This window comes from Drosophila rhopaloa, unplaced genomic scaffold, assembly GCF_018152115.1.
Source record: "Drosophila rhopaloa isolate 14029-0021.01 unplaced genomic scaffold, ASM1815211v1 contig_3, whole genome shotgun sequence".
Lineage (NCBI taxonomy): Eukaryota > Metazoa > Arthropoda > Insecta > Diptera > Drosophilidae > Drosophila > Drosophila rhopaloa.
The window spans coordinates 2888747-2916652 of record NW_025335123.1 but is presented as its reverse complement, the minus strand read 5'-3'; the positions used below and the strand labels follow the sequence as shown (position 1 = coordinate 2916652).

Sequence of the window (27906 nt, the reverse complement as noted above, 5' to 3'; positions counted from 1 at the left end):
TAAAGCTTTCTCTCATTGGGGAAGTAGATTACGAATTCAAATGCATTAATTTAGTTTATTTATTATAACTTTATTCGATTCATATTTATAAGTGCCTTACAAATAATACGCATATGTAGATATAGAGATAGAGTTATGGGATAGGACGAAAAAAAAGGGTAATTTTTCTTGTTAGCCCAGACAAAGATAGGTCTTGGGCACTGCTCAGTGGAGAAACATATGTACAAAAGACAGGTGACTGGGATTGGGACCACTACTACCACTACCCCTTACATCACCACATCCCGGCAGACGATCTTCGTCTTGGAGGAGGCCCTCTTATTGCCGTACAAGTCCGAGGATGCCGACGACGAATAGTCGATGTGGCTGCCCGCCTGCGACTGCTCCTGCCTGGCCAAGAAGCTATCGGCTATGGCTCGATCCAGACCCGTGTACTGGAAGTTGGGTGCTCCGTCCAGGACGTCCGCCTCCGATTTGCGGCGCTGCCGGCGATTGGCATCCGACTTCCCCGCCCGCCGGCGTCGTCGCTGTCCATTGATCTCCGCCGACTTGGTGCTCTTGTGGGTGCGATATGTCCCGCTCAGGCTGGCCGGATGGGCGTAGAGCACGGATCCGGGTCCGGGGCGCATGTACGGGAGGGTCATCCCGCGGTATTGCGGCGGCACGGGCAGCAAAAGTCCAGCTCCGGCGCCAGGGGGTGGAGGAGGCAGGCGGGTGGGCGGCGGCGGAGCCATCTGAATCATTTCAAAATCACATACGATTAGCATTGTAACAATAACTCAGCAGAATTTCTAGTGCCGTTCAAAAGCAACAGAAACCAACCCTAATTTTAGAGTAACATGTTTCATGTAAAATATTGTCAACGTTATTTTAATTAGAGTAACACGTTTAATACATAATAATAAAAATATCAACCACAATTCCAAAATTAACAACTATAAAAATAAAAATATTAGTGAAATAAAATAGATAATTTTGATTTTAAATGTATTCAAACTATTTTGACAAAGTAACAGGTAAAACAAATAATAAAACCATAATTCCATTAATCATTATTATACGGAAAGTAATATTGCTATTAGAAAAAATATAGATGTTCCCCAAAAGGTAATATTGTTAATCTAATTATTCAAAAGCAAAAATAAAAGAAAGTTTTTATTTTCCAACACCAAGGTAGTTAGCAACTATAAAAAATAAAAAATATTAGTAAAATAAGTAAGAAGAATAAAATAGATCATTTTGATTTTAAATATATTCAATTTATTTAAATAAAGTAACAACTAAACCATAATAACATAAAACCATAATTCCATTATTCATTATTATACGGAAAGTAATATTGCTATTAGAATAACGTATAAAAAAATATAAATGTTCCCTAAAGGTAATATTACTAATCAAATTATACAAATACAAAAATAAAAGAAAGTTTTTATTTTCCAACACCAAGGTAAGTCGCCAACAAAAGTCCGTTCAGAATTACAAAGTATTACAAGAAAAAAAGCTTAGTTATTAGAAAATATAGTATAAACCAATAATTGGGGATTAAACTCACCCCACTTCCAGCGGTCGAGGGAATTAGCATAATCTGCCGCGAAGGAGGCGTTAATTTGCGAACCGTGGGCGGCGGCAGACTTCCCATTTGAGTGGCATACATCCACATTGCCGCCAGCTTTTCGGTGTTCACCTAAACAAACAAAACATTAAAATCAATGTCCATACTTTGTGTTAACATTTTTTTTGTCCACCTTTTCATTGCCATTTAAAGACATCGCCTTTATATATTGATCCACCTTTTGCTGGTCCAAAGCAATTCCCGAAGCATTCGACTTTATAATAACATCGCGCAGCTCGCTGTGCTCCGATCTGCAATAAAATTTGAAGAAATTCAGTTAATAAACAAAAATTGCATTTCCATTTTAAATTTAAACTTAATTGATAAGGCAACACTGCAAAATTTGGTATTTTAAAACAGTCGATAGACCGATTATTGGTCGTATTTTACGTATTTTTGGTGTATCGTCGAGGCTGAGTAAATTGTGGCGGCAATTTGAAAATTGCTTTACTTGTTGTGTACTTTTTGACATGGTCTCCGAACATTTCTTAAGTTTTTTGTAATCTGTTTTTAATTTATTGAACTGTAAATAAATGCATACAACTTTTATTTGCTTGCTTAGCTTGAGTCTTATTTAACAACATTTTATTAGCTTTCATCACACTTGCACTAGCTGAAAGTTGGTTTTATTTATCAAGTTTTTTATGTATCAAAATGTTTTATTTTTTTTTTTTTGTATCTAAATGCATTGCAATCCTAATGAAATCAATCAACGAACATCAGTTGCAGTACTTTGTTTCATTGGCTTCACTGTAGTTCTTTGTTATTAATATTTTTAGTATTTTCCGCCAATCCCCACTAGAACGTTGATATTTCATAGCTTTATGAGCACGGTCACTCTGGCACGCTAATCGATTTATTTTGTACAAAAAAAAACAGCATAAATCCGCAAAGTTGTCGCAAATAAGCGTGCAACTCGTTCGCCCTGTAGCCTAGTGCATCGGATCGGATACCCAAGTTGCCGCCAATATAAGCCCGCAGCCAGTAAACCCGATAAACAAGATATTCCAGGGATTGATCAAAAGCAAGGAGAAGAGGCACAACGGCACAACAACAACGCAAGCTCGCCACGTCAGTGGGAGTGAGCGAGAGCGCAAGAGCCAAGCGAACGGGAGCGAGCGAGAGGGAGGGATAGAAATAGAAAAAGGAGGAAAAATGTTTAGTAACTTTAAGGTACGTTTTATATCGGCCATAGCGCCGGATTTGCCACCACTGCCGGGCACCGGTGAACGCAACAGTGGCGGTCACCACTCGCAGCACCAGCGTCTCCGGTTCGGCGGTTCCGGCGGACAACCGATGCCGGATAAGTTCCCCTACGCCCGGCCGCCTTTCCTGCAGCTTCTCACGCCGGACGAACTGCGCGCCTCCGCGGACCACAATGTGCGCCCCATCATCGTGCCGCGGGACATCAACCTGCTGCCCTGGGGCACCGGATACGCCGAATGCGTCAATTCCGGAAAGTCTGAGTGGAACGAGGACCAGGGCGCCTTCTGCCGGTAAGTGAACCGGCCTGTGGAGGTCACCACATCCATTTTACCATCTTACTACAGATGTTGTTAACACATGTACTGTCCCTTTTTTATTCGATTCTATGAGATATAGCCGTCCTATCCCAACAAAGCTCATTACATCCTCCAAAAATTGTATTACTTCAAGTTGTATGATTGTCTTTAAAACAATTTCGATAATACCCATAGAAAGAATCTATCATATCATTCCTAAAAATAAACGTGGGATCACAGAAATTTTCAGGAATCAAAAAGCATTTACAGTAGAATCCGGATATAGCGACTTTCAAGGACCGACGATTTTACGTCGTTATACCCGGAAGACGCACTAACCATATAAGTTTGTATCATATAAGTTTGTATGGGGACCAACCCAGCCATTGAGTTTTCGTCGCAATAACCGGACGGACACTAAAAGGGGAGTCGTTATAACTGGATTCTACTGTATTTCACTTGCACTCAATAATCAAATATCAAATTCTTAAGAAAATATTTAATTTATTTAAATGAAACGATTTCAACGGAAATGATTTTACACCCTTTGAATGTTATTGAATTTTTTTTTGTTTGTTTCTCATTATCGAGAATATATTGCCCAAATTCCCAGTCCATTTTATTCTCAATTTAATAAAAAAAAAAATTATTGCTTAAGATGCTACTTATTTATAATATAATAAGCCTTGTTTGTCTGAAGATTGCGTCACTATTACTAGAACTCGAGATATTCTTCAAGAATGATGTGTTTGTTTTTCATGTTTTCTTAGAAACTGGCGTCAAAAACTTTGGGGATAACTAAGATTTTTGTTTACACATGTTCAAGATAGTGTTTTCATAGGTACATATGTGTCGCATTTTAGTGTCCCAGACAGGGTGCTAAACACCACTGGGAATTGTAAAATCAATATCTTGTAAGAAAATTATTAGGCATTGGTGCGAAATATTTCCGACTAAATGTAGAGCATTGCATAAATAAAATAAATGCTAGAAACTAACTGAGCTTCCCCTGAATCTAAGCAATTAAATCATTTATTATAGGAAGCTGATAGGGAATTCTTTGTAACTCGGATTGCGAGAATCCGGTTTTTTCTAGACACCCTTGACTATAGTTTTTAAATGTCATAGGCATAGCTTATTGATTTTTTTCACTTTGTGGGAAAAAATATGATTAGTAATGAGTTTAATTTAGGTTCAGAAAAACTAACCGGTTTGGAGTTCATTTGAATTTGAATAATTGTCATAACTAATCTCTACGTTTTTCCCTCATCCACAGGCAAGTTCTTTCGGATCCGGAGCACAAGCACCCGGATCTCCCTTACACATACTTTGGCATTTTCGACGGACACGCCGGATATGGAGCCGCACTGGCCGCCTCGCATCAGTTTCATCACATCCTGCACGAAAAGCTGGTAGACTGCCTGGAGCTGCTCCTGCCGCGGGACGCGGAGGCCACCAGTGGTGGCGGGGATGGCAGCAAGCTAAATCCCACATTTCCGCACCCCATATACTTTCAGCGCCGCGTGAGCAAGGACGAGCTGATCATCGGGGCGCTGGAGAGTGCCTTCTTCAACATGGACTCGCTGATAGCGCAGGACAGTGATCGTTATCGAGATGCCGGTGGCTGCACCGCCTGCGTTTCATTGTTCATCGATGGCAAGATGTATGTGGCGAATGCCGGCGATTCCAGAGCTGTGCTCTGCCAGCGGCGTGCCACACCGGAGAGGCCACAAACGAATACGGATTCTGGCATTGAGCCGGATCCCCTAGAAGCTAGCTGTTATCCAGTGCCGTTCTCCGCGGATCACACGCCCGAAACAGAGCGCGAACGATTGCTGAATGTGGCCAGGTTGAAGCCACACCTAATGGGCCAACATTATGTGGCCATGGAGTACGCCAAGCGGCCGCACATCAAGGACATGGGCCAGCGCATCCTCTGCCGGCAGGGAACCATGCGTGGCTGGACGTACAAGACGCTGACCAGGGAGGATCTCCGCATGCCGGTGGTGAATGGCGAGGGGAAGCGAAGTCGCTTGCTGGGCACCTTGGGCGTAACGCGTGGGTTTGGCGATCACGAGCTGCTGGCCATCAACACTGGTATACAGATCAAACCCTTCCTCACGCCCCATCCCGATGTGAGGCAACGAGACCTTACGCAGGTGGTCTGCATTCCGGATGAGGACAATCGGGACGGCGACTACGGCGTGCTCGTCATGGCCACCGATGGCCTGTGGGATGTGTCAGAGAATGAGGCTGTTTCACGCACCGTCTTCCAGACGCTCTCCAAATATCCAACGGAGAAGCATCGATATACGATGGTCGCCCAGGAGCTGGTTGCCCGTGCCCGTGGCAAAATCAACGACTCTGGGCATTGGCGACTCGCCGATAGCAAGGCGGCAGCCACGGTTGATGACATATCGGTGATTGTGATCCCGGTTAGCCAGTATTACAAGGAGCACGTGGAGTGGACACAGAACTACAAGCGAGATCTCGAGCATCGTCGCCGCCAGGCACAGGCCAACATGGCCCAGGAGGCGGTCAACGTGCTCAATGGCGTAATTGCCGAGGAGGCGCACGTCGTCGAGGAGGAGGAGGAGGGCGAGGTGGTCGTGCACGAAGCCAGGAGCTCGCAGAAGCAACAGGAGAAGCAGCAGCAGCTGGCGGAGGAGGCAGAGACCCTAGTGGTGGAGCTGACCCCCTCGCTGGAGCAGGTGCAGCTAAAGGACACGGATTCAGCAGGTGAGCGCTTACTCCCCGGCCATTTCACAATATGAATTGTTAAATTTAAAATTTCAATAAAATAAATATCCAAATAAAAGGTCCTGGAAAGACATTTCCTAAACCAAATCCAATGAATTCTCATGCTTCCGTTGCTTCTAGAAATGAAATGGTTTAAGCAGCCATAAGAATAATTTGGTTAATAAACTTAAAATATAGTTTATCCACTAATTTGCAATGTCAAGAAAGTCAACAAGTTTAGTAAATAACCTAAAGAAAAGACAATAACGAAACTTAACCAATAGGGAGGTTACCCTATGATTGGCTTCCAATTTAATGAAAACATCTAGAAAATAAAGAAGAGTCTTATGGAAATAAATACCTAACATTAATACATCATTTAATTTTTCTATATATTCTAGTGGCCGATTTCGGCAAGGAAGAGGATAATAATAAGGAGACAGAGAAAGAGAAAGACGCGACGACGACGCGGCAACAGCAGCAACAAAAGGGTCGCAAGGGCAAAGGCAAGCACTAGGACACAGGTCCTGCCACACAGGCCGCATTATTAGGCTTATTTAGAGACACAGCAATATTCAAACGGATACAGATGCGACAGTTGTTAACACATCTATATTTTTTTACACTCCACACACAAGAACAAACTCAAAACATTCAAAGTTTATACATAATTTGCTTATGTACAAAAAAAACAAAACGAAAACGCAAGTCAACTTAATTGCATTGTACAATAATTTGCTTTAACTTAAGTGTGTTTGTTTTCATTCGATCCAAATTTATAAATAGATGAACAAAGAAAGCCTCAGAATAACGGTGGCGAATTTTTCAATTAACACAAATGAAAACCTTATGATTCCAATTAAACACATACAAACAAAACAAAAATTGAAAAGTATTTTAAGCTGCGAAACGATAAAATAAAATAAAACAACAATTATTGTTACATAGAAACAATCGAACAAATTATTGGTATGATAGATAAGAGAAAAAACGATTAGAACTGAACAAAGTTCTAGCCAAATATGAAATTTCAGAAACATTGGGTGAGTCAATAGTCAGAGCGTATAGCTATTATGAAGAGCGCAATCGAAATACAACTTAAAAATAAAGTCAAGAAGCTTATAAATAAAAAATGTTATGCTATATAATGTTCACGTTCATTATTATAGTTTGATATCACCGCGCCGTGATAAAACCTTATCTAAAACGATAAGAACCCAGCGATAAGAAACCATTTATTTGCTTTACGCTTATTAAATCATAGATAAACATATACCATAAATGGATTTAGTATTTAATATGAGTAATCCCAGTTATATTAAAACAATTTCAAACTTTGAATTTAATTTATTTTTTTCACATCATTTTCTCCTGTTTGCTTTTTATGATTTAACTGTATAATAATTTCGAATCGATTTCGATTACAATAAAATGTTGTTATTAATTTTTTCAATAATTAATTTTGTTTTATCGGGTTTTTTTTTCATATATATAGTTCTGGAAGCTGTAAAAATCTACTAAGAAAATATATGTACGTAGCATCCATATATATATATTTTTGTTTTTCAGGGAGTTAAGTCGATGTCCAGGTTGAGATCGGGGTCCAAGAATATGTGTAATGGTTTCAGTATAATGGTTGGCCGCTGGGCCGAAATACTTGGTTTGCTTTTCTGGTTTCGGAGTTTGTCTGCCGTCTCTGTCTTTTTTGTGAAAGCCCAGAATTTTTTAACAAGCCGGGGATATATTATTGCAATATTTAGCTATGAAATTTAACTGTTTCATTTTCATAAGTGCCACAATTTAAAATAAATAAGTTTTGAATTGATGATGCTAGAATATTCGGTATATACTCTGATAGTATATACGATACGAATTTTATATTGCGTACGAATTTTTAAAACGTTCTAAAAATCAGCTTTCTTGATTTAATGATGCCATGATTTTCTTATAACTTGTCAAATCTTTCCAAAGTATCGCACATCTCATAATATATATTCTTTAAGTTGAACCATTAACGCCGGTTTTTTCTCAATTGGGGCTTGGGTAAATTTTTTTGAAAATTAAATTGTTAAAACTGTAATTGTGTTATTGTTATTGATTTTAGAATTTTGCTATATACGACCCCATATCTTGTTTATCATAGCATAACCATTATATCTACAATTTTTTTTGTATTTTGGAGGATCATACGAAATTCTACCCTCCATCGGCTTCCCTGTTTTTCTTTTCTTTGGGGAATTATCTATTTTAAAAATTTTTTCAAGTTTAACTAACATTTTCTAGGTGTTGTATATATGTATATGCAATTATTGTTTTTTTTTGTTAGCAGTAAGTTCAGTAGTGGCACAGCGCATAAATCTTGTTAGCATACACACACACGCATACAACACACTTACACACACTTTCAAAGCACACACACATGCATCCGAAAAGCACCAAAATATCGAAGTAATTTTGGTTTTTCAGTTAACATAGCTTGCTCAAATATTGATTTCAATTCACATCAATATTGTACATATTTTTATTCGGTTTTTTCTCATTTTGGTTTTTTATTTTAATTTTTATAATTCTTTCTAACACAATTTTCAACAAGTTTTTCTTGGCAAAAGTTGAAAAAATCAAATTACAAACGAAATAGCGAAGAATTTGCTTATAAAATCACATATTTAGTTGTCTTTCGAGTGGCAAACAAGTTCTTGGGCAGATCGTTCTATACGTATGGATTTACGTATGGAATATATATATTTATATTTCGCGTTAATTGTTTAATCGTACACTTTCATATCTATGTTGAAAGTTAGTGAGGGTTTGGAAACGACTCCAATCAATTTATGTTCTGAGTCATCTTGCTGTAATTCGAACCTTTCTATATCTAGTTACAGTGCATTATGGTATTGTAGAACGATACAACTTCTGTTGGAAGACATCGGCGAACGAAATTAGAAACCAATTCTATGTTGTCACATCTGTTTTTCGGCATGTGTACGATCAAACTGTGCGTTTCAGGACTATAAGACAGCTGCGCAGAATTTGCGATTTTAAATTAAAATCCGAATTCAATGTTGAAATAGGAGCGTAAACAATAGTACTTTTGTACAATTAAGGAAATGATTTACACTTTAATAGCACTTAAATAGTTCCATTACAAAGCAAATTAGGATTAAATGTCTGGCTTTTTGAAATCCTTTACCTTATTAGCCCAAAAAGCCGGTCCGTTTCCGCCTACGCTTTTATGTACATATGTGGTATAAACTCGTAAATATGTATATCATTTGTTAAGTTTTTTAGTTCTTTGTGCAAAATTGACATTTCAAGAAAAATTTGTGGTAAACTTTGTAGTTTTGTTAGGCTTATTATCTCTTTACACAGTTTTTTTGTAGCTTCTTTACTTTTTTTCATTCATAGTTTGGCGACAAAAGTGGTTAATAATAATAGAAAAGGTTTGTGGTTTTTGCCCTTGTTTTTGTTTTAATGTTAATTATATTCTTTTTTTGTATTACTTTTTAATTAATTAGTTATACAACAATAACAAGGTGATGTTGAAAAATTTAGCTACGATTAATTTAATTAAAAATATGTATGCATTTTGTTTTATAAGTTGTAAAGTTGTGGTGTGTGCGAGGGGATTGATGTCGATTTCGAGCTGAGGATAAATATTGGGAGATCAGGCATCATCTGGGATGATCCTGGCGTCACACACACACACACACGCACTCGTGGCCTTTGCTTAAGGATTTGTTATATAAATAGCTATATATATAGATGTATATCCGTATCTGTATAGTTATATTTGTGTATATAGATGCCCTGCACTTAGCTTTTTGGCCTTGGCATTGCGGTATGATTTTATATAAAATAAATAATTAACAGTTGTCGTCAAATACTTAAAGGTGGGCCAAGTCCCCATAAGCCTACACCACGCGCAGCTTGGCGCTGCGGCAGCGCTGGCGAGGATTGCCCAGTGGATGTGGACCAAGCCCGTGCCCATTGCCCTTGACGAGGCGTCGCGGTATGACACAGCAGCATTGGATCAGAATACTATAGAGTCGGAGAACTACCCGGATTATCTGCCTCTTGGCCTGGCGCCGCGGACACCATGCTGCGGCCCAGGATTAGGAGTGCAAGTTGGCTCGATCCTTGGCCCGCCTTTTGGCTAGCATCGAGAGTTCAACGGGTCCCACATTGGCCGCCTGCGGTATGGCAATGGCCCGAAACGTTGCATCCACTGCGCCCCTCAAGGCCATCGAAATGTGGTTCTGCTGCTGCTGCTGGGCGCCGAGCGACAGTTGTGATCCGGGAGCCACCGCATACTCCGTGAGCTGAACTCCACCGGCGAATTGTTCCCGCAGCCAGGCGTGCTCAAGAATTCGCGCCGCCGTCGGCCGATTCTCTGGCACTATGTGGAGCATCTGGCGCAACAGTTCCTTTGCCGGCACACTGACCAGTGCCCAGCGGCTGCTGGTGAAGTCAATGTGTCCCGACCCGATGCGCTTCAGTATAACATCCGGCGAATCGTTCGGAGTGCTGGCAAAGGGTGTCCGGCCAGACAGCATTATGTATAGTAGCACGCCCAGCGACCAAATGTCGCAGGCCAGGTCGTATCCCTGCCGTTTCAGAACCTCGGGCGCCACAAAGTTGGCCGTGTAGCAGGGCGTCATCAGAAGTCCGTTGTCCGCGCGCAGCTGCTTAGCAAAGCCTAGAGGGAAATATAAACGTCACTCCTGTTCCACCCGAAAGAGAGAACCTAAAAGAATATAGCCTTGCAGAAATTGTTCATAGTTTTCTTGTATATTCGGGGATACTCAAAAAATCTATTCCAATTAAATATTGTACTTCTATAGCAATTCCACAAAAATAACGTATTTTAAAACTATTTAGATTTTGAATTGAAAAGAAAGAATTAAATGATTTACGCACCAAAAATGTAATTTGTATATTGGTTATTTAAAATCAGTATTAATAAGAAATATTCGTTAAGAATAGTTATTCACTTTAATAACGCTTTACTTTCACTTTTAGTTTTATGTAAATCATATTATGGTGGTTGGGTATCGTGAGTTAAAATAATTTAGAATCATAACCTTTATAAAACGTGTTCTTAAGGCGTTGAGTTTGATATTTTTAAAATCCTTATATTCAACCTATTTATACTAAAAACTGAAAAAGTCACTGCAAGGCTATTCAAGGGGATAAACCGGCGGCTCCACACACTCACCCAAATCGCAGAGCTTCAGAGTTTCGGGAGTCTGTCGCATGCTGGCATATATCATATTCGAGGGCTTCAGATCCCGATGGACCACTCCATGTTCATGGAGATAAGCCACCGCGGATGCAATCGTCCTTAAAACGGCGCTCGCTTCGCTCTCGCACATCTGACCCACTGCTAAAATGCGATCGAGAAGCTCGCCGCCTTTCAGCAGCTCCATTACCAGATAGGCGGAACTCGCATCCTCGTAAACGGAATACAGAGTGACGATGTTGGGGTGGTTGCCATACCTAAGCATAATCTCCACCTCCTCCCAGCAGTCGGCTGATGTGGATGTGGATGCGGCGGCCACAGCTGCCTTTTCGATCACCTTCACCGCATAATGTTTCTTGGAGGCGCGATGTTCGCATAGACGGCAAACGGAGAAGGTTCCTCGGCCCAGTTCCTGCAGCAGATTGTATTCGGCATGGAAGTTCCCGGGCAGGACACCTGGTAAGGTGCGAGGCGCACCCACCGGAGCAGCGGGTATAGGAGCTATACTATGCAACGGGCTGCCACTGGTGGAGAGGCTATTCGAGCCGGCACATTGTTCTTCCAGGAGAACAGGAGCCACAAAGCTAAAGCCACGGAAAATCTCGTGCGCCGATGCGGAGATGGGGCCTCCCGGCGAATCCCTGGGGGATTTCGAGGTGTACTCCACATCGAAGTAGAAGGCATCGTCACGGCTAACCGCCGGTATGAAAGGCGGACGCACCTGCTTTCGTTCCAACCTCACCCAGTCGATGGTGGCGAAGAAGCAGTGCGCCTTGATATCCAGTATTCCCTGGGCACCCGCACCCAATCGGTTCTGAGGATTCCTTTTGAAGAGAGCGCGCAGCAGGGATTGTGCCTCCGGCGATAGATTCTCCGGCATGCCCAGCTTGCTCCTAAGTATCTGGTTCATGGTCTCCTGGCGGGTTTGGCCATGAAAAGGCAGATTCCCCGTCAGCATTTCGTACATGAGCACTCCGAAGCTCCACCAATCGGCAGCAAAATCGTGTCCCTTCCGGTTCACAATCTCCGGTGCCATGTACTCCACGGTTCCGCAAAAGCTGTAGGTTTTGGACCCATCCAGGGGCTGTTTGGACAGACCGAAATCCGTCAAGGCAATATGACCATGCTCGTCGAGTAGTATGTTCTCCGGTTTCAGATCCCTGTAGATGATGCCCAGCGTGTGCAGGTGGTTCATGGCTAGCGCCAGTTCCGCCAGATAGAACTTGACGTCCTCCTCGGTGAACATTACTTCTTTGGACAGGCGGGTGAACAGATCGCCGCCACGAAGGAAATCTAGTATCAAGTAGAGTTTTCCGGGGGTTTGGAAGGCGTAGTGCAGGCGTACGATGAAGGCATGTCCCACGTCCGCCAGTATCTTGCGTTCATTGGTGCTCCTCACGCGATCCTTGACCTTAAGGGTGGCCTTCTTGAGCACCTTCATGGCGTACAGGGTGCCAGCATCCTTGCCTATGATCTTGCGCACTAGGAACACCTTGCCAAAGCTACCTTCGCCCAGGACACGCAGAAGTTCGAACTGCGAGGGATCGGCCTTGTCGTGACCCTCTTTGATGACCTCCTTGAGCTCGAATTCGTTTTCGGTTTCGTCCAGGAGTTCGGTGTCTTCTGAGCCGGTGGCCCTGCCCCCAGTTGCTCCCTCTCTCCTGCTCCCCGCTCCACCGCCGCCCTGCGACTCGGAATCACTCAGCTCCATCAGTTCTGGCGGTGGGCAAAGGGTACGATTTGCTGTCCTTCCTCGGGGCGATTCCTGTTCCGCCGCCGGCGAGATGTGATGCTGTTCCAGGGCCGCCTGCAGGGCGGATTGCTGTTGCACCTGCTGGCGGCGCTGCGATGAGGTCACCGTGGTCACCGAGGAGGTGACCCCGCTGCTGCCACCGCCGCTCTCCTCGTCCTCCGTGGGCGTGTGCTCCATGGGCGTGACCGCCAGGCTGCTGCAGCCGGACGAAGTGATCTGCATGCGCTGGCGCAGCTGCAGGCCCAATCCGCTGCTGCTGTTGCTGCACTGCGGCTCCGCATTGTTGTTGCTGTTGGTGGAGGAGACATGCTGCTGCTGTTGCTGCTGCTGCTGCTGCTGAGGCTGCTGGCGGAGATCCTTTTGGGAATCGGCCAGCGGCATGACGTCAATGGCTGCTGGCGTCGTGGGGCTGCTGCTCCTCCCGGTACCTTCTTCTTCTTTTAATTGTGCTGCACCTTAATTACCAGCTCCACTGACTGTCCGGATACTCCTCCGCCCCCTCCTCTTGGCCGCTCCTGCTGCACCCTTTTAACCAGCTAGTGCTCCTCCTGCCCCTCTTCCTACGCTACCTGCTCCTCCGCCTCCTCTCCTCCCACTCTTTCCGATTTCTCTTTGCTTTTTTATTACTTCCGCTGCGTGGGCGTCGCTGCCGACTGCGCTGTTGCTTCTCCGGATTTCTCTGCTTTCCGTGCTGCCCTTTACAGCCAATAAGCTGCACTTTCTCAACGCGCCCCGTTTTATACGCCGACTGCTTTGCTATCCGCTTCGCAATCCGCACAGCTGTGTTGCTTCTTATCACTATTATTTACACATTAAACAATAAATAAAGTTTTTTTTAATATTTTTCCTACGCAAGTGTGACCGCGGCTTTAAAATATACCAAAAAGTATAGAAAATACCGAAGGCAGCACCCTGCCATACAAGTCGTGACTCATTCACCAAGACACGAGTCACTGTCACAGTGCTCTAATACGCTGTCCAGACAGAAGTCTAAAATCGCATTAACGAAATGCACTTGTTCAAAGTAAATAAGCCGAGGAAAAAAAGAACAACTACAGTATTTCTAGAAATCTAAACATTTAAAAATAATGTTTTATAACTAAATTACGTGGGTCAGTTTTTTTAAATTTCAACGGGAACAGTTTTGGGTTGTTTCCTCTAATGCTGAATTTTTCAGACGTTTAGTTTTTATTATTTTAAAATTGTAAAAAATGTGCACACAAAAGCCGCAATTTCAAAAATATTTTTATTTTAAGCAAATGAATCAAAATTATCAATGAGTTTTATTTTTACTCAAATGTAATTTTTTCCTAAAAAATAATTTTAATTTTTAAAGAATAATATTAAATATAAAAAAAAATATTTTTTGTGATTCAATAATTATAATTATTAATCTCTCTACTTAAATATTAAAACTTGAAAAGTATTAAAGGCTCTACTCACTTGGTGCATATCTGAAGGGCGCATCTGTAGACGGAGACGATGCTGACCACAAAGTGGAGGAATAGGGCGAAGATGAGCCCGCAGGCGGCGGAGACCTCGCTGTTGGCATTGATCAGGTCGAGCTGGAAAGAATAAAACTAGTAAGAGGAGTGCCTTTAACAGGAATATCCAGCCATACCTGCTCGCCCTTCTGTTCCGCCATCCTATTGAGATCCCTGGACAAGCCCACCCCGGAAATGGCCAGGGCCAGAGTGCTGCTGGCGATGCAGACCAAACTAAGGGCCAGAAAGGCCGTCTGCGTCTTGCGCATGCTCACCACTCCGAGTGAACCCGTGACGGCGGCTATTAATCCCGTCCAGATGCCGCATCCCGCCATGGAGAGCGCTGCCTCTCGAACGATCAGCAACGATCCCAGGGCCACCAGGGAAATGGCCAAGAGCAACTGCAAAGTGCCCAGCACTATTTGCAGTGGAAATGCCGAGCAGCATTCGTTGCTGGCCTTTCGCTTACGCCGATCCTTGGAAGAAAGCGACGAGGAGGCACTGCCTCCGCCCTCGCTGCCCTCCTTGTACTTGATGAATTCCGGTGGGCAGCGCTGCTTACGACTGATCCTGGAGTCCAAAGTGTTAGCCGGGCTTTTGGTGGCATTCACCTGCACAGAAACAATAAAACGTTTTTTAATAATGATCAATTGGCTGATTTCACAAATCATTTTGATTTTACAAAAGCCAAATTTCAATACATTTAAGTAATATAGTTTGATTATAGTTTGATAAGTTATTTCTTAGCTGGTTTTCTACGCAAGCTGTCCCGAAAATAATTAAAATGAAGTTTCAAGGAACCTGTTTTCCACTTTGCATTTATTTCTCTATGGGAAAGGTCCCACCATTTTGGTTTCGCACAACCTCTTTAACATATATGGTCCTTCGGAGCGGATGTAAAGAAGTTCAAGGGCCAAAAGTATTGAAAAGCCCACTCAACATGAATATTTTCTTTAAAATAATGATTATCAAACGGTTGAAATTAAAAACATTTATCTACCATCAAAAATGTGTGTGCGCAGTATTCGGTGGTTGGTAGGCCAAACAAAAGAACACTTTCTGTATTTCGATAGAGGTGATATAGAACTGTTTTTTTTCAATGTGGATTACCTGGTTGGGATGCCGCGAGGCCATCGCCTCCTCCAGCTGCTGCTTAAACTCCTGGTGCGAAATCAACTTGGGCTTCTGGTTGTCCTCGTCAGTTCTGGCCTTGGCCTTCTCGGTATCCAAGTCCAAGGCGGCGGAAAGGACTTTCAGCGCCGGCGGCTTCTCATCGTAGACGGGACTCGAATAGATGTGACTCTGGGCATCCTGGCGTGCCTGATCCTGATCCTCCTGCTGCTTCCGATCCTCGTCCCTTTGCAGCATGCCAATTTGCGAGTTGGTCAGACTACCCGAACCCGTCGTGTTTGTGGTATTCGTGCTCTGCTCGATAGTGGACACCACCTGGTGGAGTTCTTCGCGATTCAGACTGCGATCCACAATGGTGTCCATGCTCCCCGTGGTGGAATCATGCGAATCTATAGTGCGGGCCGGCGAGGCCGAGTGGCGGCCATTGAAGTCTCCGCCGCCTGGCTGCTGATTGCTGGTCTCTATCATTTCTGCTGAACGGCTGAGATGATTGGGCTATGACGATGGTGATGTCACTGGTTCATTGACAAGCTGCAGATAGAAGAGGGGAAAATATAGTTATTTATTTTGCTTTTCAAGATATTAATTCTTGATAGGAGAGGGAAAAATATAGTTATTTATTTTGCTTTTCAAGATATTAATTCTTGAAAACAAATAAATTTCTGCAGATCTAATCGCATTTGATAAATTCAATTTTTCTAGGCAAAGATTTGCCATTATACTTAAACTTCCGTATTTTTAAATGTAAGAAAATCCATTTTTGTTTGTTTGTTTTATATTATCTTAAAAAATGGCTAACAAAGTTTAGTAAGCTTTTCGGTATTACAAAGTCATATTCAAATTCTACATTTTCATATTTGATTTAAAAGTGATTTTCTTAAATATTAAATATTCCATAAGAACGTTAAGAATCACAGATGTACATATTTTTTAAATCAGCTTTTTAAGCATATACACAAAACTTGAATTATTTTCAAGTGTAGCATATTTCGTGCTTCGGGCAAAAGCCATGGCCCATGGATTAGCGAATCGACACCAAACTCCCCGCGGGCGAAGCAGGTTCGTTGCCAGAGTCTTTTGTTTGGCGCACACACTTTCGAAAGGCGCTCAGTTATCGCTTATTTATCCATCGATCGATTGCTTTTGGCCATTCATCGATCGATGATTGATCTCTTAAGTCGCAATTTGGTCGCATAATTGCCGCAATAATCGCCTGTTCTTAGCCCGCCATTAATCCACTTATAATACCTACTCAGAATCGGATCCAACATAAACGTGTGTCAACCGGCTGGCATTGCCAGTGTTCTGCATCGAACACCTTGACATTTGCCTGCCGCTGGCCGGTTGTCATTGTTCTTGGCTTTTGCGAACCGGTTCGCACTTGGTTGGCAATTAAACAAAAACCGAAACTGAAACCAAAACCGAAACCAAAAACTAAAATGAAATCGAAAGCCCAAACAAAATGGAAAAGCTAAAACCAAACAGTCGCTTAGGGCACCAAAAAAATTGAATATTTTAAATTAAGCTGGCAGGCTGAGTATGAATAATATATGCAACTAGTCAGTTATTTCTTTTAAGAAAAAGATGAAAGAATTAAAAATCATTATTCAAAAATAAAATATAATTTTCAAACTATACTTTTAAAATAACAAATGTTTTCCGCACCTATCTATATTTTTAAGTTAAGGAAAACATATTTTGTTCTAAATTGCTAAGTAAATACATATCTTAAACATTTTGTTTACAAATCTAAATTTCTTATTAAAATATAATAAACTATTTAATTAAAATATAGGTACATTCCAAATTATCTTGGCATACAAAAATATTGTTTTCGAATTTTTATTGGCAAATTTGGGACACAATAGTCAGAACTTTAAGTTTAAAGATTCAACAAAATTTTATTTTTTGTGCATTTTAAGCAGCCTATAAACGCTCTCGAAGAAGGGGGAGTGGCAGGTTTTGAGGCGGGGGCCATGGGGTCGCATTGTTTGGTGGTGCCATGCGTCGTATGCGCGATATCGCTTAGAGGTAAACCACTTAAATGGCATCTGATATGGCAAATTGTTTGGTGCAAGTGGCAAATTGGTTTTTATCTAGGGGAGTGGAGCAAGTACAGCCTAGAAATAGCAACAAGCTTCAAGTCTTCCATTCGAAGTAAGAAATACAAAATAGAAAATAAGAAATAAATGTAAAAATAATATTTAAATTAATCAGCCGATTATAAATTACATTTGTCATTAAAAATTGTTTTTTTCATTCAAAAATCGGTCAGATTTCTCAGGTTTGTTCACCTATGCCGAAATAATCTACCATCTTTAAGCCAACATAGTAATATAAATCTTATTTGAACTATATCAAAATATATGATCAAAACCGAAACTAATTCTTTATTATTTAATCTTAGCTTAGAAAATCAAAACTAGGTCACTGAGAGCCAAAAGCGAATGCAAAACATGCCGGAGCAATGATAAAACACAAAGTTGTGCTGTGAGCTCAGGAAAGTTGGTATTTAGCTTGGTATTTCTCGGTTTGCTGTTGACATTTCGCCACTTGCAGCCAGCCAGCAGCCTCTTTCTGTCTCTATTCCAGCGTTTTCCCCCCGCTTTTCCACCGACAGACGACAAAGCTTTTCACTGTCCCAAGTCCGGCTGCTCATTTGTGGCACTTTTCATTTTCATTTTCACTGTTGTCGCCTTGACAGCAATTAGGCGTAATTGGCCAGACACACACCGCCATACGTGAATGGCTTACACTTCAATTAGCACAGGAAAATCGGCCCGGCTGCCTTCGATTTGGATTCAAGGAACCCGCCCTTCCCCTCCATCCTCCGGGTTTTGAGCACTGTTTTCCATTTTCCAAAACCCCAATACTCCACAAGCCATTCCCACACTCGCAAGTGTTGCCAAGTTTTTATAGCCAGAGTGCACCTTTTTCAAAGGTCGAAGAGGAATTTTAAAATAAGTAAAAAATTTAAGTACTAGAAGCTATTTAGTGTAGTACTTTAACGACATTTATCAAATAAATTACTTATTTTTTAAGTCACCTTAAAAGATTATTAAATAAATATATATTTGATATATTAAACAAATGTAATTTAAAGACAGGTACAGGTATGTTCAAGATATAATTTAATAAAAAGCATTTCTATACTTTCAAAAATGAAAGAAAAATGTTTTCGAAAGCATTAACTTATTGTGAACATCCGAGAAAAGAATCATTGCTTCTACTTCTTTATATAAGAAAAGTGTTTTTTATACTGTTTTAGCTTTTTTTTTGTTTGCTTGCTAGCCTATTTTATTTTAAATAATTGCTTTATCTACTTGTTGTAATATTAGGTGGCCAACACTGTTGCCAAACTGCAGCTGTTACTGCACTCGAAAATCGCCCAAGCGCTTAACCAACAAAACCGCAACTGCAACACCAGAAACTAATGCAAAAACATTCAAATTTGTCGATAAATCAGCAGAGCAAATAATCAAAAAATAGCAAAGAGATTAAGATAAACAGAGAGATTTGAACAAGCTAAGCTGCGATTAGAGAATCGATAGTTAAGAGTATAAAAATGTTTAAGGCACAGGGAGAACTAGTTAATAAGTTATTTATTTATTTAGATATATCAGTAGATAAACACCATTGACCGAGGGCAAAAGACGTGGAAATATCTTTGGAGAAACCAATATCAAACACAATGAAAACTCCGAAAAGAGGCAGCAAAGTCACAATCAAAAGCAAAAGAAGAAAGCCAAACCACAGCAATAGCAGTTACTTCAAAAAAACAGTAGCACTATCAAAAAACGTACAGCATCAATTAAGTTGAGTATTTTGAATACAATTGTATATAATGAACGAATTTATATTTAAAATTATTTAATTAAAATTTAATTTAACTTGGCACAGTTAAGATCAAGCTTTTTCCAAAATAAAACCAATATTTCTCTTTGTGCAATCTTGCTGGTTTACAAAAAGTGCTGCTGCTTATTTTTCCTCTAAATTGTGCTTTTCTCCACTGTTTTTGGCCAAAGAAAGGGCAAAGTCAAACGGAAATATGAAAAGACGGATGGAAAGGGGGCAAGGCAAAGGAGGAGCTGGTGACTGGTAGATGGCCATGATGACCATGATGGCATGAGGGGAAGTGGGATGTCGATAAGTTTTCCTGAAAGTAAAATTGCACCGGTTTGACAGCAGAAAAACTCCACTGCTGCGGTCAGCTATGTTGTGTCCACATACATATGTATATACCTGAATTCACATGTAAATATATATACACTTTCACTGGCCGGCGTCTCATGTTGGCCATAATTTTGGTGGCCAATTGATTGACATACACCAATTTTTGCCCAACTATTTTTTAATGGAGGAGCCAAGTTAGATAGAGGATTTCCTCACATTATCGGCGTTGCCTTTTCCAGCGGAACCAAATAGAAATATATTTTCGAAACCATTTCTTGCATGCCAGCCACTGAGGCAATCCATTGGATTTGCTAATTATTCACATATCGAAAGGTTGTTATTTCTCTCTTGCTTGTTATACCCGTTACTCGTAGAGTAAAAGGGTATATTGTATTCGTGCAAAAGTATGTAACAGCTAGAAGGAAGCGTTTCCGACCCTATAAAGTATATATATTCTTGATCAGGATCACCTCCTGAGTCGATATAGCCATGTCCGTCTGTCCGTCTGTCCGTCTGTCTGTCCGTCTGTCTGTCTGTCTGTCTGTCTGTCTGTCTGTCTGTCTGTCTGTCCGTATGAACGCTGAGATCTCGGAAACTATAAAAGCTAGAAGATTGGCATTTTGCATGCAGATTCTAGGAGTTCCTACGCAGCGCAAGTTTGTTTCAAAAAGGTGCCACGCCCCCTTTAACGCCCACAATCGCTTGTATACGATTTTAAAAATTTAAATATTTCGGAAAAGTAAAAATGCAGTTTTATTGTGTTTATCAATACCTATCGAAATGTAGAAGAAATTTTTCAAATCGGACCATTCGTTAAAAAGTTATGCGTGATCAAAATTTCTATCTCCATCTCCCTCGCACTCCCTTTACCTGAGTAACGGGTATCTGATAGTCGGGGCACCCGACTATAGCGTTCTCTCTTGTTTTTTGGTGTAAACGAAATTGAAACTTTGCAAATTTGATTAAAGTTATGACAGCTGCGCTTAAAGTGGAATGTTTGGGCAGCGCTGAGCGTTGGCTTAAAATATGCATTGAGGCAAACACCACGAAGGGGGTGTGCACTCAAAGTGGGTGTTGAAGGAAGGTAAGATTGAGATCGACGACATTAAACCTAACACAGAGAACATTTTTATGTCTTTGGGAGATCTAAAATATTAGGAATGATCACAAAAGTTATAGAAGAGTCAGCATTGGTCTCTAAACTTTTCCGAATAGAACTGACAATACAGTAACTTCGTAAAAAATCAAATAATTTAATCAAAGTCAGACTACTATATCATATATCTACATAGAAGAGGTCATTCAAATTATAGTCTGCGGACATCCGTTTAAAATTTAAGATAAAGATTTTGGTCAATTTTAAAACGATTTTCTCCCTTTTCATATCTGGTTTTATAGAACAGTAAATAAGTTGAATTGAGAGATGTTATAAACAGGAATTTGTGCAATAAATGTATTGAATAATTCAATACATTTATCTTGTATTGATTGATTTACTATTTTTAAGTAGTAAAGTAAGTAAGTTATTTTGTGGTATATAAATAAAATAAAGTCTGGTATTTTAAATAATTATCTAAGTATTATAAAAAAAATATGTGTGCTAGAAAATGAATTAACTTTTTAAATTCCACAAACACGTATTTAACTATCAGTGTAGACACTTGAAGCAGCTGCGACGATTGCAACTGCCGCTGCTCAAAAAGTGTTTAAAGTGCAGCTTTTGTTTTTACATTTTGGGAGCGAACATAGATTGCACAACACACTTTAAACATTGTTAAAAGCTTAACAAAAATATAGTATTTATTACTCAAGTCTCACTAGCGAAATTTAAAGCAATTGTCTAAAAACATATCTCAGCTCATTTCACATAAAATATTTAGTTTTTTTAGTATTCATAAAGATGTTTTTTATAAAATATATATAAGCTATTATACTAATTAACTAATAATAATAAGTCAGATATGAATTTTAAATGGGCTTAATCGTTTAAAAATAAACAGATCTTTTTAATAGCTTTTTGAATTGGTTAGTATACAATCTTGACAAAAATACAAAATTAATTATGATAACGGACCTTAAAGATACTCAAACTAATATTTCTTTTTAAAATCTTCAAATTCCTTACAAAGATGCAATTATCCATTTGCTAACCGCGATAAAACCTACGAAGAACACTTCAATCGCGTTGCATCAAAAGAAAAGACACCTGCAAATGCTGCGGGTATGCCGAAAAATGAAAACAGAAAAACAAATGTTTCGAGTATGTGAACATTCCCACAACATTGACTGACTGACTGATTGACTGCCTGACTGATGGCTATAGACAAAGTCAAGACACGAGATGCAGTTGCAGATGACGGAGCTTCCTGCTACCCACGCAATCGTGGCTCGTTGTTTGCACTGCAGCTGATATTATATGATTAGATGGGATGCATGTTTACGTCGTCGTCGTTGTCTGAGGTAATTAAAACGCCGCCTGCCGTGACAGACAAGCGACAAAGGCAAATTAAAATATCAAAAGAGCACGTGCAACAATAACAAATAACTGTGAAATGTGACACTGCAGCAGCAACTTGCAACACTTGAGTTGCTCTGCGTTGCATCACCATTATTATTATCATCGTCATCCAAAGTCGCCATCCATTTATATCAAAGAAAACAATCTTAAGAACAATCCAAAGGCAAGTGGAGCAGGTATTTCAAAAAGGGGGAGTGGGTGACCAAACTGCTTGACAACTGTTTGACTAAATTGCGCTCCATTTGCCAATAAGACCAAGAACAACAACATCGGGAGATATATCTCTTGCAGTAAGTTCGTTGTCTAAGTCTTTCGTTTGCGATGGTAATTTATGTGTCCACAATCGGTTATATGTGCTACAAAATATCAAGAACAGGGTAGCGTCAACATCAGGTCGTCATGTTCTGCATATAAACTGAAAAAAGGGAAGGGAGCTCGAATGATTTAGGAACGAAAAAACTCGTATGAAAAGTGAATTTAATAAGTTGTTTTTTAATTAAAAAACCACTTTTTTATTCGTTAGACGTTTTAAGGCTACAAAAAACTTGTACACAAAGGCAAATTAAGCAAAATAATTTTACATCTCAATGTTAATACATACAATACCCCCTTTTAAGTTCAATATAAAATATGATTTTATGTAAGTAAATAATGATACATTTATAATAAATTCCTAATGGGTTATTAAATTAAAAAATAAAAAATCTTAATATTTTTTTAACCAATTATTATAATTTATATTTGGAGATACTTAGTATCTTTCAGTTCATCACTAGTCAGTTGTCTCGCTGTAAGACCTGGAATTCATGCATCACATATGCATGCAGCTCGAACTCTCCGCTTGAGGTCTCTTAACCCACCACACCACTCTTAACCCACCCTGCCCCCGCAGTCGGTGTATTTTCTTGGATCGACATGAGCTGGAGTTAATTTTATGCAGGCATTCGGACAGACAAATGAATAGGAATGAGAATAATTATGATCATGTTGATGATGGTTGCAAGTTGAAGTTAAGGCTGATTGCCAGTGGAGGGGCAAGAAGGGGTTAACACACACATGAGGTGCATTTGGAATGCAGACTGACAAAGGTTGAAATGTCAAAGTATTTAAGTCACACGATCAAAGAGTCGCTAGCCAAATGACAATTTTGCATTGTTTACCTTTTCGGCTTTGTTTTCTTTTCATTTCGGCTTCGGATGTTGGCCAACAATGGGTTAAGAGCAGCCTTCAAAATTGTGGTCAGCCAGCAGTGCTTCGTTTTTTCGTTTTTTTGTTTATTTTCCTATGGAATTTAGTACCTGACTGTTAATTTTGGCCAATGGCAGCTGTGCGTATACTTAATATTTCAGATTTTTCATGTTTATTTTTTGGGTGTCTTTCAAGGAGGGCCCAGCCAATGACAATCACTTGTGTGTACTTCGTTGTTATTATAGTTGATTACAAATTGAATAAAAAATATTCCGCATATAATCATTATTTGTCTTCTAATTGCAGAGGAATATTAATCAAACGACAGCTCCGCGCAATTAAAAATTTTTTGTGGTAGTCGTAATCGTTTTTGGGTTTATTTTGAAAGCCCCAAAAACTGGATCCACATCATTAAAGATTTCGTAATCTGATCATTTGATTAGATCTTCGACACATTTTTGCCCTTAAGCTTAATATCAGTTTTTGTGGACAATTAATTTTCGATTAGCACAACGATGAAAGCTCTCAGTATTACATAACTAAAAAAGATACCTTTGAAAACTACAGACTTAATAGTAAGGCGGCCTTGAGATCTTTGTTGAACTTGATCTGGTAATGTAAAATAAACAGATCATCTTTAGATTTATAGTTTTAGTCTGAAAAAAAATGTAAAATTATTGTTTCTTCTACTGAAAGTCTTTAATGATTAATGACTAAAATAATAATAGCAATCAATAATAACAAATAAAATATGAAAATACTATTAACAGCTGCTTAAATATTTGTAAATAATGCATGACTGTTTGTGCAGGCCATACACTGATTTTCTAAAGGTGAGTGATCCCAGGTGATCTTTGATCGTAATGCTTAAAATTCACTGGCTGCTGTTTATATTTGCTGCTTATTAGCGCAGTCAGGTGCAATGGCAGTCAAACCGAAAGACCCCCTCTATTTTGTGTATGTACTTAAGTATGTGTCGTACCATAATGTATTGCATATATCGCATATGGTTAGCCCGCGACGGCAGGCACTGCCTAATCTGGTTTGAACAACAATCGTTGCACGCATTCGAATTCGCATTCGCACTCTCATTGCCCGATCCCCCCGTGTATACGGCCCCTTAAAGCCACGATCTCCGCTCCCCGATCTCCGGACAATTACGGCGGCAAGGTCGTCGCCGTTTGCCGTCGCTGGAATTAACATTTGAAATGACTTCATACGAAAATAATTGCGCGAACGGAAAGAGATCAAGCGGGGTGTTTTGCGGAAAATGGTGGCTGGAAAATTGACTTACGCACTTGCCACGAACACTCGCAATTCGGAATCGAGTGCAACGCACGCGGCTAAATAGCAGCTGGCCAACTGGTAACTGGTACTGGCCAACAAGCTAACTGGATAACTGGCCAATTTATGGCCAAGCTTATGAAATACCAAAAAAGCGGCCACAAAACATTGAACATATCTCAGGCGCAATCAAAACGAATCGAAACAAAATATATTCAGAAACGAAACACTTGCTTGAGACTGCGAGGAAATGAATTGGTGGGCCAGGCATATCATTAGATGGAACTGCCGATTTTCGGAGGTTCGGCCAAACACTGGAAAAAAAAATGTCAGCAAAAAAGTTGTCTAAACATTCGATTTCAAGCTATTTTTGATTGCATGCAATTTTATTCGTCGATTAAAAATTAGATTAAGCTTCAATGTAATTTTAATTTCTTTTTTGCATAAAATCTTAATTTTTATAAGAAATTATCAATATAAATGGTTGATATAAAATGCAAAAACCCTTTTGCTGGCTGACTATAGTTTATCATAGCTTAAGGGTAACTTCTTAGGAGAAATTGCGAATGTGATATGGAAAAATGAGTCGCTTTACCAAGTTTTCTGCCGGTGCAGTCCCATGTCTCGCGAACTGCGTCTGGTTCCCCCTTTCACTTTCAATTAGCCAGTGGGCAGTCGCGCGGCTTTTTTGGCCTCTTTGCAATTTTCTCGTTTTCGCTTCGCATTTATTATTATTTATAATATGCGCACTTCACGGAAAAACTTTCGCTGCACGCAAACTTTGTGTGTGTGGAGTGTGCTGCATTTCCTGCAATTATCGCATAAGTACGCGTGCTGAGGGCGGAAAATGTTGGGGGATGGGTGTACCTGCTCAGGTGGATTATGAAACCATAAATCCACATGGGTATCCATAAATGTGCTAAGCGCAATTATGCAAAGTATGCACTTGTATGTGAAATTCCATTCGAAAATGGTAGGTGAGGAAATCACAGTTCCCCGAAAAAGGAGTCACAAGACCCTTAATCGTAATCGACTATGGCCCAAACGGTCATTGAGTTTATGACGAAACTACTGAGATTACTGAGGATTACAACAAATTGTAGTTAAATAACAGTCATTCAAATAAATTAAATTAGCTACGCCACTTAACATTGCGTTTAATAATTGTTGTGTAAGTAGTTATTATATATCCTGAGATTATTGAGGATTCACATCAGTCTGTGTAAACAGGACATAAATAAAGTAATCCATATGTGGAAGATTTTCAAATAAAGCGAGTTGGCTAAAGCACCTATCATAGTCGGGAAACTAGTCTCTAATGTTCTTTATTGTTTTGTATTTGAAAAACGACATTTATAATTTAAATCTTAAACTTTATGAAGGCCGTCTCTGCAATTGTTTTAAAGATAGAACTTAGAAAACGGGGATAACAAATAGCAGCTCAAAATACGCTCATTATTACTCCCATTATTTGTGACTCACAAGCTGCAGCTTTTTATTATTCGTAGCCTTAAACATTGTTTTCTAGCTGCCAAAAGCCAATGTGACCCCAACCGCTCAACAATTCCCATCGAAATCGGGCCACAATCCACAACGAAAATCTTAGAAACCAGTGCAGTTTCTTTTGTAAAAGTCTTGTCAATTGTTTTTTGCATTTTTTTTTATGATTCTTATTTTTGAGCTGGTCAGCCCGAAAAAAACAATTACAATTAGGTGGATAGCCCACAAAATGGAAAGTATTTATGAGCAATTTTTTACTTGCTTGTTGGTAAAGGGAAAAAAATTGACAACCTCAATGAACGAAAATTTGTTAAGTTTCTTAACGACTTTGCCCCGGGGCTTTAAAGCATTTAATGTGCGCTCTGGTCAACGGGTCACTTTAAAGCCATTAGAATGGAAAAAAAACTCCTCGAGAAATGAAGATTAGGTATAGTGTAATTTGTACATATTTACAGGCAACCTTGAAATTCCAATACAGTTGAATTTATCTGGAATTTTTAAGAGTGAACCTAACCAAAACAATTGAAAGCCTGTTTGCCCTCTTCTTAACACCTTTTTTCTTGGACATAACCTTGCTGACTTTCAATAAGCATTTATGAAACATTTTATATTGTTTGCAAAAATCAAAAAACAATACACATTTTAAGGTACATTCATATTTCTCTGAGAATTCCCAACTTTGTCATTTAACTAACATGGTTAAAGTATTTTGGATGAGTTATTATTTTATGACTGCAAAAATAGACGCTTCATATAATATATTTTTGTATGTTTCAAGCTAATTCATAAAAAACGCAGGTCTAAATGATCAAATTACAAAATAAATACGTATATGTAAACAATTGCCAACAAAATCTTAAGTATTTACAATTAAAAAGGTTTGCGTAATATATTTTAATAAAATTTATTATTGTATTATTATTTTAAATTCCATAGCTGCCAAACAGGTATGCACATTAGGATTGTCAAAAAACCTTACAATTAATGTGGTAGCTTTTGGTGTGCAATTAATGTGTTCATAAAATTAGAATAAATTTGTTGATAGACGGCAACTGTGCGTATGAGTGATAAACTTTAAGGCTGCTGCACGGTCACTAAAACGCATTTGAATCTAATATGCTTTCAATGAAGCAAATCGCATAATATTAATGGGTGTGGGGAAAAACTTTAATATTTTTAAACAAATTGGGACCGCATCAATCTACCTACATTATGTGTTAAATTTTCTAGTGATTTTCCTAATCTTCTTAGTGTTTTACAGGTTGCGATGCACTGCATTTTGCACGTGCTTGATAATGTCATTTGTAATTCATTATTATTGTTTTCTTTTATTCGTCGCTCTTTCTTTTTTTCTTTTCTTTAATTTTCCCTGTGCAAACTTACGCTAATTGAAGCGGCGTCTGTGGCCTTTGTATGTATTATTTATTTATTATTGTCTATTTATCAGCTATTTTCTCCTGCTGCTTCGCTGCGTTGTTGTTGTATATTATTGTTGTTGTTGCTGTTTTATCTCAAGTTGAATGAAATCTGGCCGCTAATTTTGTTGTTGTTTTCGCCGGCAGCGTGCTGCGTGCAATTAAAATTCAACAAATTCCATTTCACTTCGACACTCAACTACAAAAAAAAACTGCATCAAGTGATTGATGAACGATAAAATGATCGAAACAGGCGAAAATCCGTGCGATTAATTCGCGATCCACACACAGTACCGTTATTCGAAGGGAGAAAAAAGCAGAAAGAGAGCGCGGAGACAGTATGCGCGTGCGTGTTGCTCGGCGGC

The 27906-nt window shown here is 39.7% G+C and overlaps 3 protein-coding genes across 5 annotated transcripts; 1 reads left to right on the top strand and 2 right to left on the bottom strand.

Moving 5' to 3' along the window:
* Nucleotides 1-49: 49 nt before the first annotated feature.
* On the bottom strand, nucleotides 50-27906 carry LOC108043779. 3 transcript variants are annotated; one of them, XM_044461442.1, is made up of 8 exons: nucleotides 27836-27851; nucleotides 27510-27740; nucleotides 15443-15994; nucleotides 14470-14943; nucleotides 14292-14413; nucleotides 1749-1866; nucleotides 1556-1687; nucleotides 50-734 (listed from the first exon to the last, which is right to left on the bottom strand). In XM_044461442.1, the coding sequence occupies exons 3-8, from the start codon at nucleotides 15929-15931 to the stop codon at nucleotides 270-272; spliced, it is 1800 nt and encodes a 599-aa protein (XP_044317377.1). In that variant the 5' UTR covers nucleotides 15932-15994; nucleotides 27510-27740; nucleotides 27836-27851; the 3' UTR covers nucleotides 50-269. The 3 variants fall into 3 exon arrangements, with proteins under 3 accessions (XP_044317377.1, XP_044317376.1, XP_044317378.1); XM_044461441.1 differs by having other exon boundaries at nucleotides 27510-27906; XM_044461443.1 differs by lacking the exon at nucleotides 27510-27740 and having other exon boundaries at nucleotides 27836-27904.
* Nucleotides 2432-7110, top strand: LOC108043778 (protein phosphatase 1H). Its single transcript, XM_017122581.2, has 3 exons — nucleotides 2432-3111; nucleotides 4394-5856; nucleotides 6258-7110. Exons 1-3 carry the CDS (start codon nucleotides 2771-2773, stop codon nucleotides 6371-6373), a joined length of 1920 nt encoding a protein of 639 aa, XP_016978070.1. The 5' UTR covers nucleotides 2432-2770; the 3' UTR covers nucleotides 6374-7110.
* LOC108043776 (ribosomal protein S6 kinase 2 beta) lies at nucleotides 9298-13715 on the bottom strand. The gene is made up of 2 exons (XM_017122580.2): nucleotides 11072-13715; nucleotides 9298-10552 (listed from the first exon to the last, which is right to left on the bottom strand). Exons 1-2 carry the CDS (start codon nucleotides 13227-13229, stop codon nucleotides 9969-9971), a joined length of 2742 nt encoding a protein of 913 aa, XP_016978069.1. The 5' UTR covers nucleotides 13230-13715; the 3' UTR covers nucleotides 9298-9968.

What these genes read in the sequence shown, in the direction of transcription:
- LOC108043778 (XM_017122581.2), top strand. Translation starts at nt 2,771, where the DNA reads ATGTTTAGTAACTTTAAGGTACGTTTTATATCGGCCATAGCGCCGGAT. An exon ending in GACCAGGGCGCCTTCTGCCG is followed by an intron (nt 3,112 to 4,393) that starts GTAAGTGAACCG and finishes CCTCATCCACAG; the next exon opens with GCAAGTTCTTTCGGATCCGG. An exon ending in AAAGGACACGGATTCAGCAG is followed by an intron (nt 5,857 to 6,257) that starts GTGAGCGCTTAC and finishes TATATATTCTAG; the next exon opens with TGGCCGATTTCGGCAAGGAA.
- LOC108043776 (XM_017122580.2), bottom strand. Translation starts at nt 13,229, where the DNA reads ATGCCGCTGGCCGATTCCCAAAAGGATCTCCGCCAGCAGCCTCAGCAG. An exon ending in TCTGAAGCTCTGCGATTTGG is followed by an intron (nt 10,553 to 11,071) that starts GTGAGTGTGTGG and finishes ATTTCCCTCTAG; the next exon opens with GCTTTGCTAAGCAGCTGCGC.
- LOC108043779 (XM_044461441.1), bottom strand. Translation starts at nt 15,931, where the DNA reads ATGATAGAGACCAGCAATCAGCAGCCAGGCGGCGGAGACTTCAATGGC. An exon ending in CGGAACAGAAGGGCGAGCAG is followed by an intron (nt 14,414 to 14,469) that starts GTATGGCTGGAT and finishes TATTCTTTCCAG; the next exon opens with CTCGACCTGATCAATGCCAA. An exon ending in CCTCGACCGCTGGAAGTGGG is followed by an intron (nt 735 to 1,555) that starts GTGAGTTTAATC and finishes GAAATGATTCAG; the next exon opens with ATGGCTCCGCCGCCGCCCAC.